The following is a 15223-nucleotide window of genomic DNA, read 5'->3' as shown; positions in this document are numbered from 1 at the left end:
GCAGGCTTGAACAAGTTAATCAGGGTTAGTATATATGAGAGTTTTTTTTCTTTGTTGTTTGTTTTTTGTAAAGGCTTTACCCCATTTAAAACAAAAAAACAAAGAAAAAAACTCATATATACTAACCCTGATTAACCTGTATACCCTGTATGCCCCCACATTTTGTATGCTGCTGAATCTGTCCTTTTTTCAGTAGCTTTGTATAAACAATAACCGCTAAATGTAATGCAATGTTATGTAAGGTGATCGCCTAGGCATTCTCATTGTGAAAAATAAGTCACATGTACATGGACTGGCATTTAATGTTGTATTTGTTCCTTTCTATTTGTTTTTTGTCTGTTCATATTCTTTTTGGGGGAGTAAAGTCAGTTTAAAAATGCCGTTAAATGCATAGGCCTATAGAGATCTTGCAGTCACGTGACCGGAAAGTACACAGCCGCCATCTTGTCGGTCAAAAACACCGCTGAATACTGCTGCACTCGTGTACAGAATGGATCAATTTCAACCGACGGACTACACGGCTCATTTTTCTAATGAACAGATAACTAGATATATGTCTAAAATAAACGATCTACAGATTTGTGACCCTTATGGCTTACCGGACGGAGTTTTCATGACCGGATTTTGAACTGCCAGCGGAATACCCGGACGTGTATAATTACCTCATTAACGTTCCCTCGCTGTTCAGTGGTGAAGCACTGCGTGCTTATAAATCTCTGGACAGTTATCTCTACAGAAATTCAGGATTTGTCAGCGACTCAGATGTGGCATCTTGTAAACAAGAATCCTCATTGGACGGGTAAGTCACTTAAGTATTGAGTATAGCACTGACCAGCCGATTATAGAATAGAATAAGGTCATTCCAAATCGTCCGTCTTGTTTACATGGATCTGGCGTTGGAGAGGTAGAGGCTTGGCAGTGGAGATTTGAGTGGCTGTTTTCTGAGCTTAGTCAACAGGCCGGCTCTGCAGCCTCGCTTTTGCTTCTGCTCCCGGCGCTGCCTCCTTCGCTTTGCTTCCGATAACAATCCACGGAGACCCCGCTGGTCTCGCTATCTCGTCCGGAATGTTTTTTTTTTTCTTCTCGTCCGGAATGTTGTGCATGCGATGGAAATCGCTACAAACCGTCATTTTCTGCTGGAAACCAATGTCCAGTAAGTCCATACGGTTGTAGTGGACATTGAAGTCCGGTACAGACGAACACGCAAAAATACACACAAAAAACATAAAAAACGTGCACAGGTAGGGAGAGCTTGTAGCCGCAGCCGTTGTAGTAGAATTGTATATAGTAGGGTTTTCCAGAAGAAAAGGTAGAAGTAAAAGCAGAAGTAGAACCAGAAGTAGAAGGCGGAATATGGCGTTTGACCGACAAGATGGCGTCTGTCACAATCTGGATCGGCTGTGACGTCACATGCAAGTGCTCCATAGGCCAAGTTTAATGACCTTGAGGTTATCAGAGGTCATATGTCGTTTTACAAATGAAAAATGAATTCAGCACCCAAACATTTAACAAACAAGGCCATTTGCTAACTTCATTAATCATTTTAGTACATTTAATTCCTTAGAAAGCTGAGAAACTGGGTTCAGCTGAGACGTTTACAGGCCCAAAGTTCAATGACCTCTAGAAGTCAACAGAGGTCAGATAGAGCTCGGCATATTGCAGATTTGAATTCGGCACACCCAAATTGACAAAATAAGACTGTTTGCTGACTTTGTCTCAAAAATGCCTTTGGGTGTCACAATTCTGGATTTTGGTACCAGTCTATATTCAGTGTTTTACTCTCGACGGAAAAAAAGAAAAAATAGTACATTTTTAAAAGGTTTAACAGTTGACTCGTCCTCAATTTGCTCTTCACCAAATGCTGAAATTTGATATTGAAAACAAAAACAAGCCTGACATTTCACTTGGGTAGGGAGGAGGAAAAAAAAAACAAAAAGAACACACCCTTGTAATTTAACCATAAAAAAGTGTTAAGATCTGCTCCAGGTAAATCTAAGACTTGCTTTCCTTGAATCAGATCAATTTAAGCCAAATGAAGCTTGTGTGCTGAAAAAAAATGAGAACGATCAATAACAAGGTCACAAATGAATCTAAACCCCATTTTTACGGATTACGAATGTTGTAAAAACCTCGATCCGTTTACATCAGGTGTTTTAAATCAAAAGAGAGCCGAACCTCAGAACGCAGCACGAACACACAGAGCTCCACCTAGTGTTCATGACCCCACGATCCGAGAGCCATGGGACGAGCCTGTAGGCTGACTTTTTATTTCACAGCCACATCCAAAAAGCTCATTTTCAAGTGCAGTGGTTTTATCATCATGTCTAATCCGAGAACTGAACTCTGACACCTGATTACCTGCCATCAGCCTGTGATGATGAGATTCAGAATAATTCTAAAATCACTCAGTCAGTCAGTCAGTCCTCTGACTGCCGAGGGGAAGTGTCACCTTCTCGTGCTGCTCGATGAGAATCTCCACGACGATGTTTTGGAACTTGAGGTCCATGATGGCCGCCACCGTCTCCTCCTGAGGCCGCATGAGGGTGGGGCCGAACACCACGCCCAGGTTCGCTACCGTCATCAAGTTCTGCTTACTGTGGTCCGCCACTCTGCGACACAGAAATATACATCCACACGTCATCTTTACTGATCGCGACGACGTCGGCACCTTCTCGAGGAGGTTCGCCGAGATAACGTGACGTCACTCAGAGTTGACCTGTATTCAAGTCTTAAATAGGGTCATGTTTCTGAGCCTTTAATAGCATCACGTCATTTAAGACGTACAATTGATCCCGCTTTGCAATATTTCCGCAAAATAAAGCCTAGGGTTTTTCTGTTTCAATTAAATACATAATTAAGGATAAGCTCCGCCCCCCCACAGATTAAACAAACGGAGGATTGGTCACTTTTTTTTTTTACATTTTTTGTTAATTGAGTTTAAATTAGCAGCAAAATTACTTACTCTTGTAAAATTACAGTACTCCAATAACAAATCGTACAAGTTAAAATTTCTCCTTCAATAAATGTTAATCGTAAGAATTAAAAAAAAAAAATTAGCATCCAATTAAGGATCATACGGAAGCCGCGAAAGGCCCTTCATATAATCTTTTTTTATTCACCTTGTTATCCCGAGATAACGACATAATTAATTCAGGATCTCGAGAAAACAACACAACTAATTCGAGATCTTGAGAAAACACAACCGTTATTTCGAGATCTCGAGAAAACAAAATTATTTCATGATCTCAGCTGGATCACTGTATCTCCGTCGGTAGAGATGAAGCCGGGCCAGTCTTCTGCGGAGGTGCCGCGGACTAATTTTGAAATTATCCCTTATTAAAAGACTTAATGCAATCTCTCCCTGTGTCAACCCCTGATCAAAATATTGCCTTATTAGGTGATCGATTATTCCAGACATTCTAATGACCAAAGTTGCGTCTATACAGAATGAGAAATAGCCCCAAAGTCAGCATATCAAGTCTCTTGGCGCACCTGAATGAACCATTTCTCAGCTGTTTACTCGAGATCTCGGAATAATTGTTTTGTTTTCTCGAGATCTCGAAATAACGGTTTTGTTTTCTCGAGATCTCGAATTAGTTGTGTTGTTTTCTCGAGATCCTGAATTAATTATGTCGTTATCTTGGGATAACAAGGTGAATAAAAAAAAAAAGGATTATATGAAGGGCCTCTCGCGGCTTCGGTAGGATCAGGCTCAAACGTCCTTAATTAATATCACTGACCCTTCTTTCCAGATCATCAACTCGTGTCAGATTTCTTACTCACTTATTTCCTTCAATAAATATTCCCAGAAACAATGGAAGTGGTGAAGGCTGTGAACTACTGATCAGAAGGTTGCGAGTTCTAGAATATTTTAAACTAGTAGTTATGAAATCGGCATTTTTTTTAAGCTGTCACATGATACAAATAAAATTGAAATCATGCTGACTTGAAAATAAATTAAACCAAAGCCCTGAAGCAGACGGACAGACTGAGAAGAGATGAGGTGCTTTATTGGGTTTGGGAGGGAAGGGAGGGAGGGAGGGAAGGGAGGGAGGGAGGGAAGGAAGGAAGGAAGGAAGGAAGGAAGGAAGGAAGGAAGGACTCCAAGATCCTGCTGAAGCCAACACTGAGATCTGAACGTTCATGTATTAAATGAGATAAAACATTTTTACGACTGGGGAAAGCTACACTCCAAAGGACACATGAGGTTTTGGGGCCTCACAGACACTATAAAGAACATATTTAAAAAATTACCCATTATAGGTTTATCCCCCCATTTTTTTTTTCATTTATCCATCCATCCATCCATCCATCCATCCATCCATCCAATCAGCCGATTGGCACCAGAACTTCCTTCAGGATCAAAACATTTTATTTTCTCATCTCCTCTTAGGACACTCATCAGATCTCACTCCATTTTCTCATCTCGTCATCTCATCTTAACTTCTCGTCTCACCTCAACTCCTTTTATGCCATCTCATCGACTTTTCTCACCTTCTCACATCACCTCATTACCTTGTCTCGTCTCATTTGACCTTTTTTTTCTTCTCAGCTCATCTCATCTTCTATTGACTTCTCATCCCAGCACGTATTTCTCCACTCCTTATCTCGTTTTATTTCACGTCGTCTCATTTGACCTGATTTCATCTCCGCTAATCTAATCTCGACTTCTCATTTTATTTCATCTCGCCTCATCTTATCTCACCTTATCACCTCATCTTATCTGATCTCAGGCTTGGGCTACTCGAGTCGTGCCGTAATTAAGGACTCGTGACTTGACTTGAGCGCTGATGACTCGGACTCAAATTGGAGACGAGGACTCGGATTTTTTCTTTACTTTTTTTTTTGTAACATGCCATAATAATTTGGCCTAAGATATTTATACCTCCATTAATTCTGTACTAATTTCGTGCAAGAGTGTCACACCTGTACGCCTTGGCGCGTGCATCAGATAGACTCTCGGGCGCGCTCTGGAAACTCCTCACACCTGCACAGGATTAAAAGCTAGACGGCCTTTCGATTTCAGGAAATCGGTGAAATTCAGTCCCGTCTGAAATGTGGTCATTGTGATGCACGTTTATTTCTGTAATATCTCACAAAATATCAGGCCGTTCTGCTCTGTGGCTGGGAAGTTACTGAATTTGAGGGGATTCACGTGCATAAAAATCACTTGCAGACAGAGCAAGTCCGCATGCACATGCGCAGGTTTACCTTCTTTTCATTCTTCTGTTGGGTTTTCTGTCCTGCAGCATCCAGTGTTGCATTACTGTCGTCTACAGGTTTACCTTTGACCGTGCACTGACCGTTCCATCGTTCCGTCGCTAAGGGTAGCAGCTCACTGAGCTGCGACAACCTGCGACTAGTTGGAGACACAACAATTGCGATAAAATATGCGAATTAGCGACAATTTTCACTTGGAATCACACTGAATTGATATTCGCATATCTTACCGCAATTGTTGTGTCTCCAACTAGTCGCAGCTCAGTGAGATACATTCGCGCTTCCTGTCTCACGGAAACTGACTCGAGAAGGGCTCGTGACGGCTTTGCGACACCGCCGACGCATTTGCGGCTATTTTGAGAGAAATTGTGTCGCACGAAGTTTTTGAACACGTTCAAAATTTCAGCGACGAAGGAGCGACACTTAGCGACTCGTGTGAGGAAATTGAGAAGCCCTGCGAATGTTTCAAGACACTTTTGAAACTCTCGCGCGAATGACGTTCGCAAGCTGTCGCAGCCCAGTGAGATACTGGCTTAAATGAACAGCTGATCACGCCGAGGTGCTCGCTGAGCGCCGATGTTTATTAGTTTGGTCCTGCGTTTCCTTTCCTTCGTATAGAACATAACGTCTTTTCTTCTCGCTTTCTTTCCGTTACTGTAGTCGGTCTTCCACGTTTCATTCGCACACTCACGTCCTCCATTTTTCTCTCCTGTTTCAAATTTGTATCCCACGATGCCTTCGAACGGGGAAAACCCACCACGTCATGCAGGATGTAGTATCTTGAACTGGGTCATGGTGAAGCAGGAAAAAAAATAGCGGAGAATTTAGGGCCATGTGGCCTTAAATTCATTAAATTGTTCTGTTTTAAAAAAATAAATAATAATAATAAAATTGGAAGTCTGTAGCTTTCAGTCCACTAAAGAAAAATAACTGGGTGTCGAAGAAAATTCTTTTTATGACCTCCACTTGAAAAATCTGAAAGGCGGTCTAGCTTTAAAGCACAACCAGCACGCCTATATAAAAACTGTGAAAACACACTTACTTTGCGAAGTATTGAGTCGCATTGCTGACGCATTACCGAGCCTTATTTCCTTGTTTGGTTTCCTGATTTCCTGTTTCTCGTCTTTGATTCTGCCGAGTCTACGAGAGCCTGTTTGTGCCTATCGCCTGTTTCACCATTTTACGATTTTGCCTGTGGTTCTGGATTGTTTACCGTCTTCACGTGCATTAATAAACACACCTTCTGCACTTCCATCCGTCTCCCAACCATCTCTGACAAAATACTTCACACTCCCTGATGAAGAGAAGCACATTCACTTGCTCATACCGTACGTCATGTTCACGGCGCTGAAACAGCCACTGTCAAATGGTGCGGTTGGAGTGTTGGACTCGACTCGACTTTTTTTTTTTTTTAAATGACTCGGACTTGAACACCGGGGACTCGAGACTGCACTCGGACTTTAGTGACTCGACTACAACACTGTCTAATCTCACTCTCTTATCTTCTCATTTCATCTTCTTTAAGCTCGTCTCCTCATCTCGCCTGATTTCTTCATCTCATCTGACTTGATCTTCTCACCCCATCTCATTTCACGTCAACGTCTCATCTCATTGTACCTCCTCTTCTCGTCTTACTCAAGTTCAGCTCATCTCGACTTCTCATCCCATCTCATTGACTCTCGCCTCATCTGGCCTTACGCCACCTCATCGAATTCTCTCATCTGACGCGGTCATCTCATTTTATCTAACCTTCTCGTCTCGTCTCGTCTCGTCTCATTTAATTCAATCTTCACATCTTATATTTTCACACATCATCTCATCGCTTTTAAAAAGCTCAGAGTGCACAATTAACACTAAAGATCTGGGTGTCGTGTTCGTCTCTCTGAGCGGAGAAACGCGTCCCTGATCCCTGGTGGATATTTAGGTCTGGGTTTATGACTTCAGACGTTATTATACGCTATTTAAGCTGTCGCCTTATGGCGTGTGCTGCGCTGCGAACGTAAAGACGACGTGTTAAGTGCTCGATGTGTTAAACGGGAGACAAGCTAGGAAGCCGTTCTATTTATAAAGCGTCGATGCTCAGACGCACGTCTCTGAAGCCAGTTCAAGAGTTATGCTTTGACGGGACTTAAATAAATAAATAAATAAATAAAAAGCCACATTGCCAATTAATCACCATTCCAATCAAATTTCAGACAAGAACGGCGGAAAAGTTGCCTCTTTCTCTCCTTCTCTAACCGGCTTGTCTCAGAGCCAGCGCTTTAGAGTGAGTGGAAGGAAGAACTGAAGAGCGGATCACCCAAATTTCATTTCCAGTTGCGCACACGCTGGCACTGAATCCTGCTTTAAAAAAAAACAAGATGAGGCTGCCCAGTTCCCAGGAGTAACAGAGATTATGTACTTATCTTCAATTTCCTGCTATTTACACGATATTAAAATGTAGGACACTGAAAAGGTAGGAAATGGTTTGAACAGCTTGTCAACATTTGGAAATGTCTCGTTTGATCAATCAGTGAGAAGCTTTTCCAGAACAGCGAGACCATTTTCCCAAACGCATGGGCGGGGTATTCTTGTGAGAAAAGGAAAAAAAAAAACCTTAAAGCTCTTAATCTACATCACTTGCGATTATGATCATTTTATTTGACCAATATATAAATTTGTTTTGCGTGCGCGCGCATGTGGACGTGTGGTTTTACTTTGCTCGCCTCCGAGCTTCCTGCATATGTGCCGTTGCCTTGGTGACTGAGGTAAGGCTACTGAAAGCCAGAGGTCCCTGTGCTAGAGTGTGTGTGTGTGTGTGTGTGTGTGTGTGTGTGTGTGTGTAAAATCCCATGAAGTAATGAAGATCGAGTATGAATGAAAAGGCTTTAGGGTTAATGACTGCATGGCAACAAGAGCTGGCCTTTTTTCCCCTCGCTCAGTGTGTGAAAAGAAGAAGGAAGAACAACAAGCATGAGTTAAAAAAAAAAAAAAGACCACAAGCTAGAAGAAAGACAAGCAGTGAAAAGAGACCTGAATGGAAAGCAAATAACCCTTAGATCTGGTGTAAAAGGAGCAGAGATGGAGAAAACACTCACTTGGCGAGATGTTTGGTGACCAAACTCAACACCTCTCGGTTCTTCTTAGGCAGCCTGTGCACCAAACAGTGGATGGCCTGAACGCGGGATTCCGGACTCGCGCTCTCTGTTCGCAAAAAGGATGTGAAAAGCGAGTGATGACAGTGTTTATTCTATCCACTTTCACTGGATATGAGCAATTGCACGCTCTGATTGGCTACTCTACTACTAGGCTATACTAGGCTATTTACTCATATACCGTGAGTAGCAGGGGTGTAGTGGGCGTGGTACGCGGGGGTACGCCGTCCACCCACTTCTCCCGAGGTGAGATTCAAAAAATGTGAAATGACAATAAATTTAAAGAAATACTCAAGTCTTTAAGAAGGAGTGCATGGTAGGGCTTAACCCAATGGCTGCATGTCATGCATTTTGTATACGCAGGTGCCTCAATCGCGCCAGACTAAATGCTTGATTTATTCGATTGGTGCCTTTTATAATAAATTTCAGCCCATTGCTGGTTTGTATGCGATGTGAGTGAGTGACGTGACTTTTTTTGAACTTCTGGACACATGCTGTAGCTGTTGCCACGGCAGTAAGTAGGCTAGTAAAAATATCGAATTCCGAATGCAGCTCGGCTCAAATGAACATGAATCGAACATGAGCAAAGGTGTTTGTGTATCATAATTTCCAATATTTTGGCTTCACGCCTGATAGTCCATGTTAAACCTATGCAAGGTTTATGTTGAGTTCCAGCAGCAGAGTGGTGCTGTCTACGATGATGCATTCGGAAGGAGAAGGCGAATTTGTTCCTCTTTAGCCATTTTGGCATATTTATCGGAGACAAAATAAACCGCGGCTTTTCGCCATAACAGTTGGGCTGTACTGACAAACACGAATGAAAATTGCACACACAAAAATGTCTGGAAAAAAAGTGTCTTCTTGTGCCCTCGTGTTGTTAAAAGAACGTAACATTTATACAAATCATTCATACCAAACATAGGCGACCAAACAAAGGCTACCGCTTCTGACAAGATATCAAATCGATGACATCACGAATCGCGTACCCCCACTTTAAAAATCTCCACTACACCACTGGTGAGCAAAGAAAAACAAAATGGCGGAGCGTGTTGCTGAACCAGCCGAGGACGAAATAAAAACTACTCGAAAACAACCCCCCCCAAAAAAAATAAACAAAAACCCTCAACAAAATATGAAATTAAAGTATTTGATGGTAAGAACCCATCCCCCCCCCCCAAGATATCACATTTTTCACAAATTGTTCCCGTCATTTCGCTGGTTTGTTTGCATTCTTCATCTTTAAGCATTAAAAATGTGTTGAATTTTTTTAGACTGGTTCAAAAGCTCAAAAAGAAGTTTGAAAATTACATAAATTAAATGTCCAAGGCTGTTCTATGCCTCGGCGCTTTGTACCAAAAAAAATAAAAAATAAAAAACCCACACACAACACTAAAGTAAATTCGTGCAGCCGTTGCTAGGTTTTTAAAGAAGTGCACCTGAGCGGAAATGATTTTGTCGGACGTTTTAGGTAAAGCTTTTATTTATCGAATTTGCAAAACAGAAAAATGCTCCGTTTCTTAAAATCCAGTGAAATGTGGATAGAAGAAAACAGTTATTCCACTCAACCTCGTCGTACATGGCTTATAGACGACCCGGTGCTACGCGCCTCATCGGTTATCGGCTCATGTACGACTCGATTTCGTGGAATAACTTAATTATATGAATGTCTTACTGTATAAATAGTTTAAATAAAGTGACTGAACAGAAGTATAAAATTCACTATATTAAATCGCTCCACACTAGCCTAGTAAACTAGACCCACCCGCCTAGCGGCCAAAAATATTTTTGCCTAGCGAATGGGTCTAGCCTCGCACCATATAAACAAAAACACCCCGGGCATCAAATCGTGCCCGCCAATCACAACGCAAGGTTTTTGTTTGGATTCTTTGGGCGGGCTTTTGCAGGAGTGACGACAAGGCTGCGCGACGCTGGAGAAAGCGCAACAGGAAAGATGGCTACGGCTAGTGAACAGCGCGCGTTTGACTCCGCTTTGGAATCAGTTTTAGAAGAATTAGACTTGGAGTTTTCGTTGAAACATGAGCAGGAAGAGGCTCTCCGCTCATTCCTTTTCAAGAAGGACGTTTTCGCTGTTTTGCCGACCGGCTATGGCAAAAGTCTGATCTACCAGCTGGCTCCGCTCGTAGCCAAAAGGATGGGGCTAGTTTGTGCAGTACGAAGAATTAATAAACAGCTTTGAAACATTACTTTTTGATTGTTTCTTATTTTCCCGTTATTTTAAATTTAAGGGAAATTATTTCACCAAACACCACTAAATAAAAACTCTCAAAAACAGTTTAAGCAAACCCTTGAAAAAAAATGAGTGTATGTTAAGTATGTGGTACAGACTCCAAACTTGTGGTCATTATCTCCAAACTTCTTAATATCTAGAACCTGTTTACTAATATTAATACGCATTTTGAAAAATGATTTATTTCAAGGTCTCCCCCACTGCGCGGTCAGAGCGTTGGCCTATACGCACAGAGACCGTTTGAAAGACAGCGGGTTGTTCCTCCTACACCCGTCGGAAATGTCTACGGATCGAGGCCAGACTAAATATTCACATTTAGTCTGGCTTGCCAAGCTAGCTTCACACGGCAGTTCCGCAAAAATATCTGAATTACCAGCCGGTGTGTTATTCCACAATATCCCCAATTTTAATTTATTCACGAACATCATGTCATGCTTTTAACTGTTTCTAGTGATGTTGTGGAGCGACCACAAGAAAGATAGATCCTGTTATCACTTACGCTATCGCAGCTACCACTTGTGTAGTGTTTAAATAGTAAATGTGTCAATTTGTGCTTTATGGGCTGTTTGACAATCAGGGTAAACTTTTCAGGTCCACAATAATCCGAAAATCAAACCTCAGATTGTTTCTCCCTTCTGCCAACTTTTTTCTTTTCTTTTGTAAAATTTATTTGATAAGTTTTTCACTTTTAACACACAACCACAGATGAATTTTGATTTTAGGGGAACAGAACAAAAGGACTTTTAAACCCTTCTGAGTAAACAGACACACTTACTTGCAGGGATGATGAACTCCTTATACAGGGCATACGTCATTAACGGCTCAGGAAGACTCCTGGACAGGAGACAAGAACAGAGTGTGTGTGTGTAAGATAGGTGGGTTATTTATTTAGACCTATACACACAAGAAGAGACACACACATCAGCATCCACCTGTAGATACTTGTGCCGGTAGCCTAGTAAACTAGACCCATCCGCCTAGCGGCCAAAAATATTTTTGCCTACGAGTGGGTCTAGCCTCGCACCGTATCAACAAAACACCCCGGGAATCAAATCGTGCCCGCCAATCACAACGCAAGGTTTTTGTTTGGATTCTTTGGGCGGGCTTTTGCAGGAGTGACAAGGCTGCGCGACGCTGGAGAAAGCACAACAGGAAAGATGGCTACGGCTAGTGAACAGCGCGCGTTTGACTCCGCTTTGGAATCAGTTTTAGAAGAATTCGACTTGGAGTTTTCGTTGAAACATGAGCAGGAAGAGGCTCTCCGTTCATTCCTTTTCAAGAAGGACGTTTTCGCTGTTTTGCTGACCGGCTATGGCAAAAGTCTGATCTACCAGCTGGCTCCGCTCGTAGCCAAAAGGATGGGGCTAGTTTGTGCAGTACGAAGAATTAATAAACAGCTTTGAAACATTACTTTTTGATTGTTTCTTATTTTCCCGTTATTTTAAATTCAAGGGAAATTATTTCACCAAACACCACTAAATAAAAACTCTCAAAAACAGTTGAAGCAAACCCTTGAAAAACACTTGAAAAAAATGAGTGTATGTGGTACAGACTCCAAACTTGTGGTCATTATCTCCAAACTTCTTAATATCTAGAACCTGTTTATTAATTAACACGCATTTTGAAAAATTATTTATTTCAAGGCCTCCCCCACTGCTTTCTGTCGCTCTGACTACGTCACAGTCACTGTTGCGCTGATTGGTCAGAGCGTTGGCCTATACGCACAGAGACCGTTTGAAAGACAGCGGGTTGTTCCTCCCACACCCTTCGGAAATGTCTACGAGCGAGGCCAGACTAAATATTCACATTTAGTCTGGCTTGCCAGGCTATTGTGCCGGAGGATGATGAAGAAATAATCAATAAATAAAAAAAAAACAACCACAAATTCGTTCCATGTGGACATTATGTACGAGTATAAAACGTCAAGCAAGGAGTCTGTTACCGATTAACATGACATTCTTTACTTCACACTGCTGTACTGGTATTTAATATAATAAGGGGCGGGGGGATGCGTCTCGCTCAGATTTGATGATTTTCTGGGATTCCTCCCTCCCCCCCCCACATGTAACAGTCTTATAACTACAACTAACCCCACTTCCAGAAAAGTTGGGATATTTTCCAAAATGCAAACACACAAAAATCTGCGATTTGTTCATTCACGTGAACCTTGATTTAACTCAAAAGCACAAAGAAAATATTTTCAATAGTTTTACTGGCCAACTTAATTGTATTTTGTAAAGAAAACAAAGTGATGCCTGCAACACACAAAACAGTTGGGACTGAGGCATTATTACCACCATATTCTCCGTCAACTTTCCTATTAAAACACTTTTTAATCATCTGGGATCTAACTATATTAATCGTTACAGTTTTGCAGCTGGAATATTTGTCCATTCTTGCTGATGCAAGACTTCAGCTGCTCAACAGTCCGTGTTCGCTGTTATCTGATTCTCCTCTTAAATGATGCCACATGCATTCTCAATCAGAGACAGATCTGGACTGGCAGCAGGCCAGTCAAGCACACGCACTCTGTTGTAGCCTGTGCAGAATGAGGCCTGGCGTTGTCCTGCTCAAATAAGCATGGACTTCCCGGGAAAAGATGTTGCCTTGATGAATGTCTTTCTAAAATCCTAATATATGCATCACACACATGCGTGAGCACTGATTGGCCCTCAGACCATCACAAATATGGGCTTTTGCACCTTTATCTGATGACAAACTGGATGCACGGGTTCACCTTTGGCACCGAGAACCCGATGTCCGGTTTTCCTGTCAACAAGCTGAAATGTGGACTCATCTGACCACAGCACACATTTCCACCGTCTTTTGGTCCATCTGAGATGAGTTCAGGCCCAGAGAAATTGGCAGCGTTTCTGCATAGAATTGATGAATGGCAGCTTCCTCTTTGCATAATACAGGTTCAGGTTGCATTTCTGGATTCAGCAGCAGACTGTATTAAGTGACAACAGTTTTCTGAAGTCCTCTCAGGCCCATGGGACTATATTTGTCACTTTAGTATGACGGTTTCTCAGGCAGTGCTGCCTGAGGGCTCGAAGGTCACACACAGTGGTTTCCGACCTTGCCCTTTACCGTACACACCGAGATGTCTCAGGATTCCCTGAATTTTTTCACAATATTATGTACTGTCGATTTTGAAAGCCCTAAAAACCCTGCGTTGAGAAATATTCTTTTTGAATTGACAATTTTCTCACAAATTTTGGCACAAAGGAGTGTAAAAAAAAAAGGTACTTACTGCCGTCTGTCAAGGCACGCTGCAATACAGATGCGAGTAGGGAGTCAAACTCTCACGGTTACCAAAGGACCAGCCTGCCACTATAATCCAAGCTGTACAGGCAAGAGACAGAGGGCTATAGAAGCAGAGATAAGCGCTGCCCAATGAGCCTCAAGGGCCTGGGGTTAGTACTGGGATGGGAGACCGCCTGGGAAGACCAGGTCCTGGCACAGGAAGGACTCTGACTGTTACCAAATCAACCTGCTTATTATGGAATCTTCCAAAATGGTGGTGTGACTTGAATATCCTATAAACTTTTCACTTTTATTTTGCCACTGTCCCAACTTTTTTTTTTTTGCAGGCATCAAATTCTAATTTCATTGATATTTACAAAATACAATTAAGTTGGTCAGTAAAAGTATTGAAAATCTTTTCTTTATACTTTTGTCAGTTAAATAAAGGTTCCTGTGAATTCACAAATCAGCTTTTTGTTTTTAATGCATTTTGGAAAATATCCCAAGTTTTCTGGAACCGGGGTTAGTCCAACAACAAAAACAAATATAGCCGCAAGCGGTGATGAAGGGCCGAGCACCTTCATCAAGATATCGCAAAACCCTTCGCAATTCAAAAATCAGCAACATCTTGACATCACTTATACCAAATCTGGCATGAATCCAACAAACTGCCGAGCAGGATAACGTCAAAATGTAACTTGTCAAAACGCACAAAACCAAAAAAGTAACTCACTTCCTGTTGAGTATGGCTAATACAATGTACCTCACAATTTTGTTCATCTTGGGGCACCCTGCACACCTACCAAATTTGACACAGATAGGTGAAACTATATACCGGGCAAAGATCTCAATGACACGTGGGGGCGTTCTGGAGTCCCCCGGACACACCCAGGGCCAAACCTCTATCCCTGAATAGCAGTGGCCAGGACTGATGTGTGTACCAAATTTCATGAGTTTTCACCCACGGGAACCACCTCAAAAATGGCCAAGTCCTGAAGAAAAAGAATCATCAGAAGAAGAATCCTTAGGAAAACAAACAATCTTTACACACAAATTCCTCCAGATTCCTTCAATGAATTCTTCGGAAAACAATTGGGCCTCCGGCAGTCAGGCCCTTACAATTACTACTACTACACCGCCAGTTCCGTCAACAGAAATAGCTTCCTGATGCAAGAATGTTCCAAGTGGTTCCTGACAGAATGGCTACAGTAACTCAAATAACCACTCTTTACAACCGTGCTGAGCAGAATAGCATCTCTGAACAAATCAGCTTCAACAGAAGACGACCTCTCTCTTCACTTTGCATTGTAACATTTCAGATGCAGACTAAACCAAATCCAGGTATTTGAAAGAATTTGATTCGATTCATGATCAA

At 42.0% G+C, this 15223-nt stretch overlaps 1 protein-coding gene across 1 annotated transcript in view; it reads right to left on the bottom strand.

Moving 5' to 3' along the window:
• arhgap10 (Rho GTPase activating protein 10) overlaps positions 1-15223 on the bottom strand; it is a 270463-nt gene that overhangs the window by 71833 nt on the left and 183407 nt on the right. The window contains exons 16-18 of the mRNA XM_060926548.1: positions 11378-11436; positions 8298-8403; positions 2450-2609 (exon numbers count right to left, since the gene is read on the bottom strand). Coding sequence (XP_060782531.1) covers positions 2450-2609; positions 8298-8403; positions 11378-11436 — 325 coding nt within the window. The remainder of the gene's footprint in view (positions 1-2449; positions 2610-8297; positions 8404-11377; positions 11437-15223) is intronic.

This window comes from Neoarius graeffei, chromosome 7, assembly GCF_027579695.1.
Source record: "Neoarius graeffei isolate fNeoGra1 chromosome 7, fNeoGra1.pri, whole genome shotgun sequence".
Taxonomy (NCBI): Eukaryota; Metazoa; Chordata; class Actinopteri; order Siluriformes; family Ariidae; genus Neoarius; species Neoarius graeffei.
Note: the sequence above shows the minus strand (reverse complement) of the source record. Positions and strands in the feature narration are given on the sequence as shown.